At 38.4% G+C, this 19596-nt stretch overlaps 1 protein-coding gene across 1 annotated transcript; it reads left to right on the top strand.

Moving 5' to 3' along the window:
- Positions 1-18085: 18085 nt before the first annotated feature.
- On the top strand, positions 18086-19164 carry LOC103715329 (binding partner of ACD11 1-like). The gene is made up of 4 exons (XM_039123418.1): positions 18086-18181; positions 18649-18752; positions 18835-18910; positions 19063-19164. Exons 1-4 carry the CDS (start codon positions 18086-18088, stop codon positions 19162-19164), a joined length of 378 nt encoding a protein of 125 aa, XP_038979346.1.
- Positions 19165-19596: the final 432 nt, after the last annotated feature.

Genomic DNA, 19596 nt, shown 5'->3' with positions numbered 1-19596 from the left:
CACATTAAATGCAAAGGCGATGGCTTTAATCACATGGATGAGCTAATGGATCTTCTCTCAATTGGCCAGCAAAACATGATCTGAGTTTATGATTATACACTTTTAAATCTTAATTAGCAATCCTTAAACATTTTCAGTATCTTGTTGCGTCTTTCTACGAGTGAAGTGTCTTGATTCTTGTATTTGGATATTCATTTTTACTCTCTTTAGTAATTTTATGTATCAAATTTTTTATTTTCTTTTCTCTAAAGAATGGAAGAGAAGTCCATGCGAATTGCGAATTGAACCTAGAACTGCTAATTATTAAGTAGAGGAGAGCGATTAGCAGGGCAAACCTTAGTTCATATCAACATTTTACAATTGACTTTTGATAGTTGATAAGAAGTGTCCTTTTAAAATCCTATCAAAAGACCTTGAGAAGTATTACAATTTAACATTATAGATGATGAACTTTGGCACAAAACACAATTATTATAATAATTTTAGCAACCATTCTCTTTGTTATATAAAATTTTAACATTTAAACGAGGGCCCTAATCCATTTTGTATAATATTTATAATTGCACTATGCAGGTAGTAGTGCTCAGTGCGAACTGCATGCCCTATTGAATTTCATATTAGTTATTTTAGGAGTACATCTAAGTTGTTGTAATAAGTTGATTACAAATAATTAATGAGACACCTACTATTTAGCAGTACTTTTTTTTTTGCTTTATAATAAATCATCCTAGTTGCTGTCATAATGCATCATCATGTTCATCAACCCTATATAAGCAAATTAGGATATAAACCTTGGTCAAATGTTTGATTGATAATGCTAGCCAGGTTGAAATTTTCTCAGGAAAAAGTACAAATGCCTTTTATTTTGATGGAAAAAATAGGTGGCTTTAAAATTCTGAGATAGAAGTGAATATTCATGATAGAATAAATTTTTCTCGTCCTTACAAGTTGCTCAATCTCAGTTGAAATAGGTGTGTTTCATGCAATGGGGAATCAGAAAGCAAATATTAGCACAAAATTTGAGTGTAGTACTTTATTTTGATTAAATACTAATGCATATGAAATCAGAAAGCAATACAAGCGCAAAATTTGAGTGTAGTACTATATTTTGATTAAATACTAATGCATGTGGAGACAAATGGGGCTGGTCTATTTCAATATTTGAAATGTCTCAATAAACTCAAACAATCAAAAACTCTTTTTTTTTCCCTTAGGAAAAAAAGGTGGACAGATGATTTTCTATAATTAATGCCTTGTAATGAGCTGTGTTGTCTTTTTTTGAGTGTGAATGGAAGTAAGGTACTTCCCCCATGTAATGAGAGTTGTGATGTCTATTTTTGAGTGTAAATGGAAAAAAGGGTGTTTTCCTATGCAATGAATTGTGATGTCAAACACTAATTTTTCTGTGTCTTCTCTCTATGACCAAGTCAAGTTGTGACCCCCATGCGGAAGGAAGTCGACAAGAGATTTATGTCACAAAATTGAATTGGTAGGTCTCATTATCCCTTGGAGGAAATGACCAATGCCAACTATTTTGAATATGCATGAATCAATCTTCCTTTTCGCATGCATGTTGCCCACAAATGTTTTAAATTAGGGCCTAAGTTTCCATCCCCCAATTCAGGGAAATTATACTCTGCCACCAATGTGTCATGCACAATGCCAACCGACTTCGATCTCGTTTCTATGGTTAATCACTGAGACAATCACATGATGAATTGAGCTTATAGAAATGAGAGCATGTGATTGGCATTGCGCAAGGCCACATGGTGCATGCAGTGTAAGAAATATTTTTTTTTATTTTAAAGAGTTTGCAATACATAAAGTTTCTAGTAAAATCAAATTTCCAAATGTCATGCACGCGACGGTCAAAGGTTTGTATGTGGAACTAAAAGGTCTAACTATTTTCTCAATGGGTACACGGATGGTAGGAAGGTAGGATTGATATGCATTGGTGATGCCATATTAACCATACACCCTGGAAATAGCTTTTGAGCATGCATTGGTGAAACTAAATTAACTATACACCCTGGAAATGGCTTTTGAGTATTGACGTAGCATGCCCAAGAGGGTAGGATTGAACTAAAGCGTAGGCTTTTGAATTAAATGCCTTACAATGTCATAAATTGATGAAGATTATTTCACTCTCTCACTAAAATCATAACGAATCAGCCATTCTGACACCCGACCCTCTGAAACCCAAGGCTTGGCAATGTTGCTGCCTACCTTCCTTCGCAACTTGGTATAGCCAGGGTGCTGTGCTTTAAGCTAGAGCTAGGTCAACTTTGTTAGCTCAAGCTGGCTTGAATTAAACAAAGATCCAGATCATGGGATATAGGGTCCAAATCTATGTCATCATACATAATTCTTCCTCTTTCGTTTCCTGATTTCATCTTCTGAACGAAAGTTTGAGGGTGGTTCTCTGGACCCTTCTCTTCTTTCAATATATATATATAACTCTTTCTAATGAACTTGTCTAAATAAGAGTATATTCTTGACTTGGATTCGAATGGGCATATAGACTAAAGTCAGATCTAAAAAGGTCAAAGTCATTTTTTATCCTCTCCTTTATATTAATGTAAACTAGTAGTTGGAGGTATGCCTTCATTCTTATTACACATTTCCATGATATGGACGTATGCCTTCATCTTGGATATTGGACTTCTAGAATTTGACCCCAACCCTGTATTGAATATTAATTCACCTCTAGACAAGGTTCAGCTCCTCTAGGTTAACACTTGATTGGTTGATTCTAATAGGTTGACCTTTCAAATAATCAAACTCAATTCCATTTATTCAAACATATATAATGGACAAAATCAAGCCAAAATTCCTACTTCAAATCCTCAAGAGAAAGGCAAGAATTATTATGACAAATACAATTCAAACTCCTTTTTTACTTTTTCTTTTAAGGAAATAATCAAGGTAGAATGACACATATTTTGAGCTGAATTTGAGATCTTTGAAAGAGGAGTCAAGAAAAACCAAGTTGAGAGACTTGTAATCTTGTATAACAACAACTTGAATAAATTATTAACCATGAAAAAGTGAAGGAGGGAAGACATGCACTTAGAATATTCTCTCCCAATTCTTTATGACATGACACACTAATAATAAGCTAATATAACCAAACGAAAATGGGGAGCTGGTCAACAGCCACGGAATGGGTAGAATAACCTTTGATTGGGAGGCCCACACCAAAAAGTGCACTCGCGACACAGCCGAGACGGACCGACCCCACGCTATTAATAAGGCTGCAACCAAAAAGCTATGGTGGGCCCACCATTGACTGTCCCGCCTTGGTAAAACTGTTCGATGGGGCCACATCAAGCTGGGAAAAACGTGCATGCTGAAAGCTTTTGGGGTCCACTTCGCATTGCCGACAAGCACGTGATCAAAATAAAGTACACCAAACAGCCAAAAGGTTGATTGCAATGTTGCACCAATTATTGATATATTTCCGAAATTCATGCCTTTTTTTTTCTTGATAAACATGATGTTTCTTTTTCATCTCGTGCGCATGAAAAAAGGATTTGCCAGGAAATTGAAAGAAGGAAGTAATTTTGATGGAAGAAAATAAGAAAAGTGCAATGAAAATTTGAGCTAAAAGAAATCTCAGAGAAAGTAGCTTTTGATTTGGAAGGAACAATTTTTAAGAAAAAAAATTCCTTTCATTTCTGCTTTTGTTCCCCTTATTTTGCCAGTAATAAGATATGACCCAAGTCTTGGAGCACCAGCTAAATTTAAGAAATACATTATATTTGATCTAACTTAAGTTGAATTTTATGTTATAGTGCATGTAGGTTTGAAATCTTACAAAATTTTCATTTGCCCTAGCCTGCTTTTTTGTTTAAAAGACATGACCACTTATTATAAACTTTTTATTTTTTTTTATTTTGTTGAGAGATAAGGAAGGAATGCATTGGCTTATTTATCGTGGTAGTTTCGAACTTAGAACCTTCTCCTACGGAATGATTTGGCCATTGAGGTATTTCTCATATCATAGTTGTTGAGATCTAAATTTGAGTTTTAAATTTAGGTCTTTACAAGTTTCTTGGTAGTTATATGCATCTCAATATAATTATTATGGGTGGTGCAAATCGGTTCAAAGCATTCTTATTGTATATTCCATTCTTATGGAATACTAATGATTTAAATATTATTTTTGTATCAACAAAGCTCCTTCTTAGAATTCAGTCAAAGTTATGGCATTAACTATTGATTTAAGATTAAATCCTATACACAAGAAAAAGTACTCACTGATAATTGTGGTTTATGTTACATAAAAATATTGTTTCTTAATTTTTTCCACACTAACTTGAATTCCTATACCTTCTTGTCATATTACATCCCTAGTCATCCTTGGGATGTCCCTTAAATTCATCAACATATTCTTAGCAGACAATAGGTTAAAAAGAAATTGTCATTTGTAACACTTATATGCTTGATAGAAACCTAAACAAAAAAAAAAACTTTGAGGGCGACGTCTTACCTTTGGTCCGATATTACACATGTCACCTATAAACAATAATTGAAGACCGGGAATACTTTTTCTTTCTTTTGGATAAGAACAACTTTTCATCTAAAATTTATATGAATTCCATTCTCTTTTATCATCATCAATAATAATTTTCCATTGAGAGCCTTGTGTCCATGAATACATGAGAAGCCAACTCTATAGCTGATAATTGATAATTGAACTACAATCAAACTTGGATGTGTTATAATTTGTATCATTATGTGTCAGATCTTTACAGCTAACCGCTCGAAGATGGGATAAGATAACTCGCTAGTGGCTATAATATAAGGTAACAATATGCACTTTTCTTAAGCATGTACTGTAACAACTCATGATCTCACCCAAAATAGCTAGCCGGAAGGTATTATTTGGGTTCTTTAATCCTGTATAAGTACCAAGATCTACCCAGCGAATAACTGATGTGGGACTAAACACACGCCCGCACGAGTCCTCACATACTCTCCGTTCAAGCCCTGACGTCCTCGTCAGGCTAAGGGTTCATATCTATTCAAATCTAATCACAAACACCACGATTGGCCCGTAGTCAGCCCCAATAGATCCGTACTGCAGTGTCCCCTAGTCCACATAGGTTATGGGCCGGGTCCGCTCTGATACCATTTGTAACAACCCAGGATCTCATCCAAAATGGCTAGCCGGAAGGTATTATTTGGGTTTCTTGATCCTGTATAAGTACTCAAGATCTACCCAGCGAATAACCGATGTTGGACTAAACACACACCCGCACGGATCCTCACATGTACCATCTTCATTAACTTATCTCTTTTATTCTGCAACGCAAGCTTTTTGAGAAAGATATGTTGGAGCCCCTCATTTTAGTTTTTCTTATTCATATACATTACCTATGTTATATTTAATTTTAGATGAATAAAACTATCTTAAGATATTATTTTTTCAATATGAGTGTGAGAAAAGAAGAAATATTAAAAATAATCTATGTTTAAGCATTGATGCACCTAATTGCAACCGATGTTTATTGGTTGGATCAGATCCACCTGCTGAGCAATCTAACTATAAAGTCATATGCACAAAATGGTATAAAAATAGAAAAACACATAATACAACAATGTTTGTATGTATTTTTGCATGGTTAGAGCAGTCCATTAGCTCTGCAGGGGACCTAATTCTACTGCTCTATAACACCACTACTAAAGAAGAGGTCCTACAAATAAGATAGAGGTCCTACAAATAGGGGAGAGGTCCTACAAAGTATTTACCTAATCGCTGGCTCTTAGATATTTCCACGCTACTACCGAAGCAGCACGTGCAATAAAGCACCACTAGAGATACGTATCCAATTGCGGTAAGCAAAATCTAATATTGCTAATATTATTATCATTTTTATATGGTGGGGATGTACAAGGGGTGACGTTGGATTGCTATATAAAGTACCTTTTGCGCCTATTTGGGAGTCGGGCTCTTCTTAGCGAGCGTCATGCGTGACGCTTCCATGCCCCCTGCACGAATTGTAAGAAATACTCGTTGTATCTGAAGACCTCTAAGAATATCTCATATGATGGCCAGTTTACCGAAGTGTCCAGTTTGGAGAGCACGGAGATCAAAATACGAGATCCGGCAGAGAGCTCAGGGGTACAAAGTCCTCCCGTAGAAGAAGACATCCCTTGTCGACAGCCCAATCTGCCACCTGATTTCCATCCTACGGGACATGCTGGAAGAAAATCGGATCAAAGCAGGGATCTATGATATGCAAGTGTAGTATAGTAGACCTGGTGTGGCCTAAATCTGACATGATTCTAGTATTTTGAAATAATTTAAATTTAAAAAAAATTAAATTTTTGGCGGAATCCAAATAAGAAAAGAGATTATGACAGATTTAAATCTAAATAAGAAAGGAAGCTATAGCAATCCCTTGATTTTCGCATTTTTGGAGACCAGGATATAAGTCTCTAAGGCCGCCCTTCCGTGCCACTAGAGATCCAAGCATCGTGCGAATAAGATCCGCGTCCTTAAAGACCAAGATGCAAGTTTCTAGAGGCCGCCCTTCAGTGCCACTAGAGATTTAAGCAATGTGTGTACGAGATTTGCATCCTTGGAGACTAGGATTCGAGTCTCTAGAGGTCGCCTTTCCGTGCTATCTAAGATTCAAATGCCGTGCACATAGGACAGGGATCGCCGATCATAGCTATTGCTGAGCTTCCAATCCGCGCATCCTTGGGGACCAGGATGTGAGTCTCTGGAGATTGGGATGTGCGACCGTCGACAAGAGCTATGCCAAGTTCTTAGGGCGAGCTCCCATTCCGCACATCGTCAAAGATTAGAATGCAAGTCTCTGGAGACTGGGATGAGCGTCCGCTGATCAGAGCATGATGAGCTCCTATTCTGTGCTCTTAGGTCAAGCTCCAAGTCCGTACATCCTCGGAGACCAAAATGCAAGTTCCTATAGACCGAGATGCGCAACCCCCGACTAGAGCCATGCCGAGCTCTCAGGCTGAGCTCCTAGTCTACGCTCCCAATCTATGCATCCTTAGCGACCAGGACACAAGCCCTTGAAGACAGGGCAATTGGCGGCGGCCAAACCCGGTGGAAATAATCAAAACAGAGGTGCTATATTTTAGAAGGAACATCGGCGATTACCGGCTCAAACAATGGAATCCAAATCCCAAAACACAAAGGATGAAAGAGAGAGAATGGAGAACTCGTACCTTAGTCCGGCAAGGCTCTCCGGTACCTTCTCCGGTCGGATCGATGGTGAAAACCTCCTATATCTGCTGCGAAGAAACAAAAGACCTCAACCTTTAATAAGAGATCTTCTAAGGTGGATGCCAAAGGAGAGGAAGAGAAATCCTTTAATAGCTAAAAATCGGTCCAAAGATGGTGAGCCCCAATCCCCCTCGATCTCCTCCTCCTGGCAAGGATGGAGGAAGAAGAGGACTCCTATTCCGATTCTTCCTCCCCATGCACATGGCTGTTTGGGCCTTTTCTCGACGGGCTGTCGGCCCAAGTCACGTGTGGGCCGGTCGGTGGACCAGGCCTGACAATTTTGGTGCGTGCCAATCATTTTCTTGGGGCATAAACGTTCCCCAGTTTGGTGAAGTATGGGGAGCCTTCTGCAAAACAGAGTAAACAGTGCTCGTCCTCTTGAGAAAAGTTCTTACATTCCTTTCCTTCTAGATTTTCCAACACAAGGCAGCAATCAACTGATTTCTGGCTCTTCCACCTAATTTCTTGAGGTTCAGTCTTCTCCAAAGTGTCCAAAGATCATGCATGCTAGTTGGGCTTCGAAATTATGGGGTCCTTTTTGGAACAATAATCTGTTTTACCTGTGAAACCGGGTGCTTCGGTTTTAATGGGCGTGGGAAAATAGGTGGCTCCCTAACTTTCCTCCGAATCTCATGGGTAGCCATCTTTTGGATTGTGGGCATCTTCTACTTTTATCATGGTCGATCATTATTATCTCTTCTTGCCGAAAGGAAGACATGATCAAAGCAATTTGATAACAAAGGCAAAGAAGGCTTCACAAGACTAACTCTGATTCAAAGACAAGTTGCCTAACTAATGTGCTCTGTTACATTGCCATGGGAGAAGCATGGTAAAGCATGCTCTGTGTCTCTCTTTCCAGAGTTCTTACTTATCCACAGCTGTGACTCCATGTGCTGCCGACACCTAGGAGAAAGATTGCAAGGATTATTCACATCAATGTGGACGCTGGTCCTCTAGAGATCACAAAGAACATATTCTGTATGGAGGAGACTGCAAAAAACAAAGATAAGAAAGGCAGTCATATCCTTCAGAGAATGCTCCGGATGAGGCAAATTGGTATGTGTTCAGATTGTGGAAAGTCGAATCTGATCTCCTCTTTCCCACAATATTAATACACGTACTGAAGCAAACAACATCATCCCACCGCAGTATCTGTATAGTGGAAGAGAGGTCTTACATGGAGATAGGAGTCTGACTTTGATAGCCAAGGATGATCTGCCTATGTCCTCTTCGAGTGTTTTCAGTGTTTCAAAAGCTTTGGGTGGTCTCGTAGGCAGTCTCCTTGGCTAGTTTGAGCGACTTTTATCCGCCATGCCAGACCTACATCTCTTCCCCATTAGTCCTATCAAGTACGTGAGGAAGAAAATAGATGGAAGGTAAACAAATGCATGTTTTAAATAATGCATATATATATATATATATATATTGATATAGATATATAGATATGTAGTTCATCAACCAGAGATAGACTGGTCATCAACTTTTGGCATGTCAATTGTTCTATTAATTGACAGGTATAAGTGCATATTTGAGTACACACCAAGATTTTGGTCAGCTGGTTGGAGCGTCTTGATTGTGGGTTGAAGTCCTGATTTTAAACCTGGATTTTGGCATTCTAACCATATTTATTTCAAATGAAATATCTTGTGATTTTTTAAATATATATACCATACTGTAAGTTTACCGATGGGCCTTCCACTGTAGTAACCATTTACAATTGATCACTCACTTTAAAAAGTCAATTAGAACAGATCCTTCCCCATTATACATCGTTTAATTCAAGATGTGATAGTTTTAATCTTAGAGTTTCTTCATCCATGCCTTGTGCACATTATATGTTTTGCTACATAGAAAATAAAATAAATAAAATGCTTTCATTGCATTTATTACTTCCATACCGGTACATGGGAAAAGTTTTCTACGTGAAAAAGTTTGAGATGCTCCCTCAAGCACAAAAGGAGATGAAATGGTGCAAGAATATCAAAAGGACAATTAGATCTTGACCTACATCTACCAAGTGTTGGGCAAGTTGACCTTCAAGAAGAACTTGAGAGTGAAAACGGCGAAGGAAGCATGAGACTTTCTCAAAAGAAATGTATGGCGAATTTGAGGGAGACAAAAGGAAAGCCAAATCAGATCGTGATCATGATCATGAGAATAGGAAAGCTCACAATGACCTATGTCTTGGTAAGGTAGCAAGTTTAGGTAAAATTTCTCTTAATTCTAAATAAATTTGTATTCTTGACTTGTCTTTCGAGCCTATACAAGACATGAAAGAAGCAAAAGCTATTGATTGAAGAGAATAAGAAAGCTGCAATAGAAGATTATATATGATGATCCCGCTGAAGATGCCATTCAAGTACACAAGCATGATCAGGATGTTCTTGACCAATTTATCATGGTTGGTAACATTACAAAAATTCAGATTTTTACTGACAAATAATTACTCATAAAGTTTTTTACTTTCATCATTAAAGGATTTTGGTAACCAAAATTATTTCATCGCTTGGTGGTCAATAGAGGACCCACGGCTAAAAGTTTTAGTGACAAAAATATAAAGTCGTTAAATGAACTATTATATCTAGTGACGAAACAGGTTGTTAAAGGCAACCATTATGGCGATTTTGTTTGGAGGATAAGATTAAAAAAGTACTATCAAAGAGTCTGCAAATGATGACTTGATAAGGAATTAATGATCAAAATAAATTTTAATGAGGATTTAATGTCGTCGCTAACAATCTTCTTTTCTGACGATTTTTTTTTGTTCACAAAAAGCTAATACGTTTAGTGATGAAATGAGAATCATCATTAAAGACAAAGATTTTGTAATGATTTTTTTGATGATAAAAGAGAAAAAATTATTGGTAAATGATCCAATGGAATCCCTCACTGTATCTATTATGCGGTCGGATTTAGATGAAAATCTTATGGATTTGAATATGGTTTTTTATATATACACCTTTTTAAGGATCAAACCTAAGACCTCTTTTATAATTTCCTACTACTTAGCAATTATATGAAGTTATACTTTATTATACTTATTTAAAGTTTTCATATTATAAAATATACTTATTTTAAATATTTTGTGATATTTTTTATTTTAATAATTAATTATTTTCATAAAAAATTAATCATCTTCTTTTTAAAAAAACAAAAGATAAATAAATTTATTTTATTATTTATAATATTATGAAACTCTTTCACTTAAAATATTTAAAATATCAATAATTTTAATTGATGAAAGAAATATTGGACGCTTCGACCTCGGGCTGGACCGACCTTAATATAAACCAAGGTGAATAACTTCGGCTCCAGTCGAAGAGCCATTAGCTAAGAAGCCGATCGAGATGTGCCGACAAAGTATGACAGTCCTGTTAGTGGGCTGTCATGAAAGCGACTGGCTGTTGCGATAGCTCTACACTCAGCGCACGGCTTAATTAGGTATTATATGACCAAGTTATGGCCTTTGAAAGTTTAATTTATTATTTGATGTTTTGATGTAGTGGATCTCGCTTCTGGACATCATCCAACCCTACCCATAATAGCCAAATTGTTCTACATCAGGTATGGTGATGTTTTTGGACCATATTTGCAAGTTATATATCTTTAAATGTATGCCATGTTGTGCTGTCACATATGACTGATTAGAATTTTTAACACTTAGGTTAATATATCAAACGGGAAGCTTTTATGGTCCTTTTACTACCTAATCTGATTTTGTTAATTTTTTTGGGCTTTATTTTCATGATGGTAGTTTGGTATCTTGAACATGCCTAGGATACATGATTAATATTTATTATGGTTTTTGATTGTATTAGTTATTAGTAATAGATTTAGATGTAATTATGTTCAACATGTATCATGGATATTGATCATTAATTAATGGCATGAGCACCATGTAAGATGTGATATGTATTTCCTAGATGGCTAGTGGGAGCGTATATATTACTCTCACTAACCAGATCCTAGATGATATAGATGTACCATCTTATTTATGGTTTTTAATTTAGGCCATATGTTTTTCCAATGATGCATCGTAAGTTGATTGATATTCATGCATGATGATATCTTCCATGATTGACCTGATAATTGTTTAGATGAAACCCTAGATTAAGGGGAAGGATCTTGATCCGATTGTACCTTGTTCACGATATTCATCCAATTGATCTCACAAATTTTGTATTGCATGTATAAGACTCTTCATGTAGGTTGAGGACGCATTGATTGAACATTGTGGGATGGTGGCATGGTGTGTTGTAACCTGTGATATGTTTATGAGTTATCAATAATTAAATTAAGGACCTACAATAAAAATCTTATATAGGAATAGTGGATTAGACATGATGTGAGGGTCTTGACACTTGTTTTTAAGGCCACCTATTTTTGAATTTTTATATATAGAGATTATCACGGAGGTGCCCATGAAGCATGGAAGAACTGGACTATAGCTGCACAATGCAAGGACTCAATCTGCACCGGGACACATAATATGAAAATTCTAATGCCACCATGCTCATGGGGACCATGATGCGACTTAACCATTTTAGTTTTATAAACATATTTTCCTCACGAGATATAAATTGCATATATGATCTGATATACGTTGTTGTATGTTTGTAATATTAGTACACATGCCTGTGATGTGCTCTCTTTCTCTCTTTCTCTATATATATATATGTATGAATGAATGTATATAAAGATGCATACATGTATACATATATATTCAAGTGGATGGGATCCATAGGGGTGATTGCATAGGCCTAGGTACTCAAAATTTGCTCATAGCTGTGAATGAGGATGGGCATTGCGCCTTAAAGCTACTGTGATGGATGGTGATGGCATGGAGTTCCTCTTTCATTGAGGTCAGGCCTCGTCTTAACATTAGGTATGCATCACACTAAATCACTATTAAGTGAAGAGATATGAACCAGGTGCATGAGCATGCAAGTGGCCCTTGGATTTGAATGGTATGACAATTCGCTAAAATTCAGAGGTCAGTAAGTTTGTGGCCAAACCTATGTATTGACCACAATATATATCTTGGACTTTGACCTTTATAGGAAGCACAATGGTTTACTATATCTGAATACAAATGAAGGTCACAAGCTGTCCAACATGAAAACTATCATAATGGCATAATGTCTATATCAAAATAGAAATATGTCAAATATGTTTGTACCAGAGCCTAATGATAACTTTAAATTTTTTTTGAAAATAATAGTTTTATAAATTATTATGCATATAATTTATTATTTTTGAAACAAACACTAAGAACGTTTGTTTTAAAAGGATGTGTGACATGACTTAGGGTTCTAATGGGCCATGAAACTATATGACTAAGGGTCCCATAGTGCGACACTGCATGGTAATATAGAGGCATTAGAAAGATAGGGTACTGAATTATAAAATATGGCTTATGTAAAAATAGAAAGATCAACTAGTTTCATTCTATTCATCAAAGGATTAAGTAATACAAAATGGGCTCCATATTCGCATACTGGACCACATAGCTAATATGTGACTAAAAAGACCTACAGGGGTAGATTTTTTTTATTGAGTGGGAACCTGAATTAATCTATCCTAGTAATGTATGTAGTATATGTCATCTATCTCTATTTTAATTAGAACTAGTTTCCAACTGAGGGGTCTCTCGTTACTTGGACCACATAAGCTCCAAATTATATTGGAGAAGAGATTGGACTAGGAAATTAGCTAGGGTAAGGTGATTGGGCTAAGCTAGGTCAAGTAGGACTAATTGGCTTGGTTTTCTTCAAAAGTACTCAGGTTAGACCCAAGTAGGAGTCGGTCGCTAGGGTTGGTGTCCTTGCTATATGAAGTGCCCTAAGTGGAGCATGCTTCTACAAAGAAGGTGGCTACCTGCCAGGCCATTGCCCCTTCTCCCTATCTACTTGGAGTCCAAATGGGATTCCTATGATGGGGCGAAATATAAGGGTATCTCCCTCCTCCTTTCCTCTCTAGGATGCTGAAACCTGTTGGGACTTAGTAAAGAGGGACATTCCCCACCTCTATAGCGTAGTAAATAGGAGGCATATCCTAGCCTTTGCATGGAACCAAGAAAGAGAGAGAGAGAGAAGCATAGGGATCTTCATCCTCTTCTTCAAGGATAGAGAGAAGGAGAGAATGAAAGCTTGTTGGACATGTTTTTTCGGCAATACATTTTCTTGACCCACAGTACTAAAAGATAGCCTCCCAAAGCTTTGCAAGATAGGCATGTCGATTGAAGCAGCACTTGCGGAATTCTCATTGAGTCACTTGCTTTCATGGCTTCAATATCTCCTAGGTTCACGAAAATCTGCATCACATCACTGTAGTTAAGTATAAATTATTCTAACATTTGTGCATGCTTTTTTATGCGGTATTATTATGAACAAAGATCCATATATCTTCCACTAGTACTCTAGGGATTCTCCAAGATTCCATTAATAACTCTAATAATATACTAATAGGTTCAAGCACTCACTACAAGAAAAGAAAGTTTTGGTGACGCTTTTTAAGGTCTTTACCAACGCTTATAAGCGTCGGTATAAATCTTCCCGACGCTTTCCAAAGCGTCGCTAAAGCGTCGGCTATGTAAGAGTGGAAAAAATATTTTTCGACACTTTTCAAAAGCATCGCTAAAGGATTTTTAGCGACGCTTTTTAAGGACGCTTTTAAGCGTCGCTATCATGCAGTTACCGGCGCTTTAAAGCGTCGGCTTTTAACCGTATTTTTAGTTAGCGACGCTTTAAAGCATCGTTATAACTATTTTTTGAAAAAAAAATATTTAAAAAGATTTTTTTCTTTTAGCAAGTTTTAGAGGTCAGAGGTGAAGGGGGATCTCTGCCGATCGCTATTCAGCAACGATAAGAGAGATACGTTGACGTAGAGATCAAGCAACTAGAGTTGTAAACAGTTTGAAACGAAGGGAGAAAAAAACCCGGAAGAAACACAAGCTTACAGAACAGAACATAGAGCAAGAGAACGAACCTAGAAGTGTTCATCCAGATGATGAGCTTCTCGTACTCATCCAAATAGGCACATTCCATCTCCCTCTCCCTTCAACACCTCAAACGTCATTTTTCTCTGAAAAAATGAAACTCCCTACTCTGTCCTTTTGAACACTCCTTCCTCCTGCTCCGTCCGCCCCTTTCTCCCGCTCGAAGGCCCTCGCTCTTCCCTCTTGCTAAGAGAGGTGAAGCCTCTCTGTGGATGATGTCCGGATTTCTACCCTTGATGCGTTGGATTTCATCCCTAAGATAACCAAAAAAAAAAAAAGAAAATAAAATAAAACCTCTTAGCATCAATAACTAAGAGAGATGGAGGAGGAGATCGAACTTGGGACTTCTACTTACTTGATAAATCTATTGTATGACAATAGAACTCTTCCTCTTCTCTAAAGCTGCACCGACAGAACAAAAACAACCAAAAACACTAGTTAATCTTTTGGTTAACAAAAAAAGCCACGAAGAGAAGCCAGGAAAAGAGGAGGGGAGCCGAAGATGAGGCCGCTTTCCATGGGGCCAGCCCACCAACCGCCGCCTGGTGTGATGGAGAGAGAGGAAGAGTAGTAGAGGCAGAGGAGGTCGGAAATGGAGAGGAAAGAGGGGGATTTGAGGAAGAGGAGGACTTGGTCGGAGAAGAAGATGGCTTCTTGAATCTGGAGATCGAGAAAGAGCAACGAAGAAAGAAGGGGAGGGGGGTGCGACGGCTGGAGGGGTTAGGGATCGCTTTTGAAAGCGAGCGATAGAGAGAGAAGGGGAGGGGTGATGAGAGCACAAAAGTGCGATCTACACACTGCTTAAATTAATATTATTACTAACAAATAATGATAAAAGTGCTGCATTAATTTCATATTTTTATTTGGCATAGATCAGAGTTTAAATGCGCATTGGGTCTATAAAGATGCATCACCGCAGGCCAACAGCTGAGCGCATAGGGTCAGCCCCATTTGCACACCAGAAGGAGCATTAGCAGACCAAGTTCAGTCTAATGGAACAGCAACCAAAGGAGCTAGATTCATTATCCGGGAGGATCCAACGGTCCGTGCGGTTCATAGTAGCATGCCCACCATCCCACACATCCGTCCATGATTCATCCGTGAGCCAGCATTCGTGCCTCAATCCCAGGCGTCCATTCTTCATCATCCCAGCTTCCGGATTAGGCGTGCCTCAACTCCCTTCCACTTGTATCCTTCAACTTCCGAATTAGGAATCAACCCTCTAGCATCCTCCCAGCATCCGTGTGCAACCCGTCTTCCGGATTTGCAACTCCATCAGCGCGTCCACCTCTCCCGTGATCAACATCCGCTCCTCTTTCACCATTTCAAAGCTTCCGGATTCGCCATCATCCCAACACCCACGGATCTCCCAGCTTCCTCTATTGCAGCCCATCCTCCTGCGAGCCTCCCGTGAAGCGTCGCAACGTCTGCGAGCCCGCGATCACCGCCCAGCCATCTGCCTCCTCCGCAGCACCTGCGATCAGCCCCTTCGTCCGCTCACGCCATCTGTGAATCCAGCAATCACCGCCTCCTCCACAGCGTCCGTGGCTTCATTTCTTCGCAATATCCCAGTCGAGATTAGCGTCCGCTCCTCGCACAGATCCCTGCGTCCACGCTCCTTCCTTTCGGGCATCTTCCAGATCTGTGACTCACCCGTCCGAGCTTCATTTCCAGCTCATCTTCGCCCGCGATCACCTTCCAGCCTCACGCACCTAAGATTCAGCCTCCTCCAGCGCATTCCCCAAGATCCATAGAGGGGAGAGTTGAGTATAAGAGGAGTCGGCTGAGAAGGGAAAAGGGGGGAGGCTGATTCGTGGGAAGAAGAAAAGAAAACAGGGAAAGCAGCCATTCAAAGAAAAAAGGAAAAAGAGAAATAGGGTCTGCCCTGTTTCCGAAAAGAAAAGAAAAAAAACAAAAGGGGAGGTGATTTTTGTAATGGAAAGCTAATTTCTTTGGCAAAAGGGTGATGGATGAACCCTTGTCATGTTGCTTTCATCAAGTACATTCTAAACCTTTATTCTAATTATTTTATATCCATTGGTATGTTTTGGATTCTTGCATATTTATTTATTAGATAGATCTTGTATGGTTTATATATATTGATGCAATGGATTGTTTCAATGCTTGATTTGTCGTAGACGTAACCGACACGATAAATACTTGGATGTTAAATTCATGTTCTCAGATTGTATACTCCATGATTAGAACTACTCTATCATATTAATCCTTAATTAAGAATTGCCGAGTTTATTTATTGAAAGTAATATTGTCAAGGAGGATTCCAGATCCCTAGCCTTCTCTATATTCTTGAACATTGTTTAATTACCTATTCACTACCAGAAAACATGCGTATAGTGACGGAAAATTAGTGACGGCCCATTATCAGTCACTATTTATGACGGATTAGTGACAGATAGAAATTTGATCACCGTAGCGTGAACTTAGTGACAGATTAGTGACCGACTGGTTACAAAATACCCGGTAGGGTGGGCGCCAAAACTTAGTAACCATCGTAGTGGCAGGATATCTGTCACAAAACTGGTAACCGAAATTGCAACGAGACAGTGACAAATTCATCCATCACAAAAATCGTAACTCAAATATTTATAAATTTCTAAAAGATTATTTTTGATAGTGACGGATTATTGACATAAATTTCCATCACCAAATTTAATTTCTAATTCCAAAAATATTAAAAATAATATTTTTGAGTAATTATAACTAAAAAAAGAAAAAAAGATAAAGGAGGAAATCTAAAATGAACTAAGTGTGCCGCGCTTAATTTCTAATTCCCCCCACCCTGACCTGCCCGCACCGCCCGGCGCCAACACCAAAATTCTAATCCTCCTAAACCCTGGCCCTTGCAGCCGCCCCTCAACCCCCCACACCACACCCACACCCCGCACCCCCCCCCCCGGGCGATCTCTAACCCCTCCTCCTCCCCCAACCCAAATCTAACAAATCCCTAACCGGAAAGCCGTCCACGGCAGGGATGACCGTCCGGATTTCCTAACCCCTTCTCCTCCTCCCTACGCCGACGAGAGCTACCTGATCTCCTTCAAGTCTCCTCGAATACGGATTCCCGCTTCGAGAGCTCACTTTCGAGGCCAGCATCGCGGGATTTCGTTCTGTATCTCTCATGAAATGCTCAAGATCGGGGCGGTCTTTCTGATAAATCTCTTCGCCTCGGATTTTTGATGAAATGCTTGTAATATTGCTTGAGGTACCCGTGCTTGTCCTTTTGTTACTATTTTATTTTTTTTTTCCTGGGTGATTTCGGTGTCTGGTTCATATAAAATGGTGGAACGTAAGGCTTAATTTATTGGGTTTTTTTTTCTTGCGATGCGATTTGTGGATATACAGCGGAGATTTGGATGATTCTGTGGTTTTTGATGTAATGGGGTAATTTTTGGTTGAAGAAAAAGGTCTCCGCCGCTTCTAGGAGGCTGCAATTTGTGGATATACAGCAGAGATTTTTGTTTAGCGCTATAGTTCATACTTTTTTTTTGGTTGAGACGGCCTCCGCCACTCCCAGGAGGCTGAGGGATCAAGCTCCGGCTCGTCTTCATTTTCGTCTGTGAAACATTTCTCTAAGAAAATTTCAAGTGCATTTCCCTATCTGACTATTTATCCAATAGAGGAAGTGCTTGTAATCATATTGAACCTTTACGTATTTAGTACCTTTCTACTACAAATTTCATTTCTCTGTCGTAAATGAGCTTGAAAATTTGCATGGATGATCAGCTCAATTAGTCATCTAGATCAGGTAGAGCTGGAACATGCCTTGAAAATTTTCCCCCTTCTTTCCATGAGAAGCACCCTAATGGAGCATGTTATTGCAGGTCCCTTTGGACCAGGGCTATTTGAGGATGAGAGTGGATCCACAGTTGACTGTTACATCAAATTGGACTATCGATGTTTCAGATGTGAGAGATTTTTTTTTTTTAACAATCTAATTTACTGATGTTAGTGAAAATAGTGCATAATGTCTCAGCTAACTGCTGCTAGATAGTCCATGTAGATCCATCTCTTGTTCCTCAACAAAGCATGGTTATTCAAATTGGCGCCAACGAGTAGGATCTTTTAGTAAGAAGGATATTGTGTCCTTTTTTACTGAAATTTGTATTTGATCTAACATTATATCTATCAGTTCCCTATGACTTCCCATCACTGTTTTAATAATATTCCCCCAAGAAAGCTCATTTTCAATAGTTTTTAATTTACCTTTTTGCGTCACTGACACATATAATTTGCCTTTGATAGGATTCCTATGGCACAACCATTCATGGCATGTGCACTTCAATGTGTGCTAAGTTAATTGGTTGTGAGATAAATCAATTGCGTGGTGGATAACTGCAGCGTTCATGAAATATTGTCTTTGTCTCCTGTTCAGGTAAGAATAGTGAAAGTCAGCAATATTTTCCTGGCTGCATCAAAAAGGGACATCAAGGAATTCTTTTCCTTCTCAGGGGACATTCAATATATTGAATTGCGGAGGTCCATTGTCCTTCTAATTATGTCTTATGCATTTCTCTTGTGGGAAATTATTATCAAAATCATGTTGTTTTCACTTCGGCAGCGAATTTGAAAGGTCTCAGATTGCTTATGTCACTTTCAAGGAGTCACAGGGAGCAGACACAGCAATGCTTCTCTCAGTGAGTTAAATTTTAATAATGCAAATTACTCGCTAACATGTTCCAATCTCAGGAAAAGAAATTTTACAAATAACCTTCATGTCCTTTCATGTTTTTCTAATATACAATCTGGAAGATTTTGGGTGCACCATTTCGGTTCTTTATGGATGCAGGGAGCAACTATAGCTGATCTTTGTGTCAGCATTACGCCAGTTGAGGATTACCAGCTTCCTCCTGAAGCTTACAAAGAGATACTGGTAAATCTGACTCCCTGATATTGTGCAGATTATGCTCTCAGGTTTCTGCATGACATGAAAGCCATATTGTGACTTTTTGCTTTTAATTTTGTATACGTGGTGGTTTTCTCCTTGAAAAAAGAATGAATGAAAAAACAAAGCCGCGTGGGCCACATTCATTAGCGTTTCATTGTTCGAGTGTTACTTTATAATTGTACCAGTAGGTTGTTGGGTAATAATTTTCAAAAACAAAAGTTTTGAACTGGTGGACCAAATTTTTTCCTGTGTCTTTCATTTTTGGGATTATAGGTCTTGCTCGCATGTTATGTTTCAACAAGAAGGAACATGTTAGAGATAACGACCTTTTATATATTACTGTCTTAGGGATTGGGAACCATTTAGTGAGATTATCAGGCTTGTAATTGTTGGTTCTTTTGTTTTGTTTTGTTTTTCCAGTTCCAGTTTTGTAAT

Source organism: Phoenix dactylifera, unplaced genomic scaffold, assembly GCF_009389715.1.
Source record: "Phoenix dactylifera cultivar Barhee BC4 unplaced genomic scaffold, palm_55x_up_171113_PBpolish2nd_filt_p 002581F, whole genome shotgun sequence".
NCBI lineage: Eukaryota > Viridiplantae > Streptophyta > Magnoliopsida > Arecales > Arecaceae > Phoenix > Phoenix dactylifera.
Note: the sequence above shows the minus strand (reverse complement) of the source record. Positions and strands in the feature narration are given on the sequence as shown.

Excerpts from the sequence above, each read along its gene's own strand:
- LOC103715329 (XM_039123418.1), top strand. The coding sequence starts at position 18,086 with ATGTTATTGCAGGTCCCTTTGGACCAGGGCTATTTGAGGATGAGAGTG. Across the intron at positions 18,182-18,648 it reads GGACTATCGATGTTTCAGAT|GTAAGAATAGTGAAAGTCAG; the intron begins GTGAGAGATTTT and ends TCTCCTGTTCAG. Across the intron at positions 18,911-19,062 it reads ACACAGCAATGCTTCTCTCA|GGAGCAACTATAGCTGATCT; the intron begins GTGAGTTAAATT and ends TTATGGATGCAG.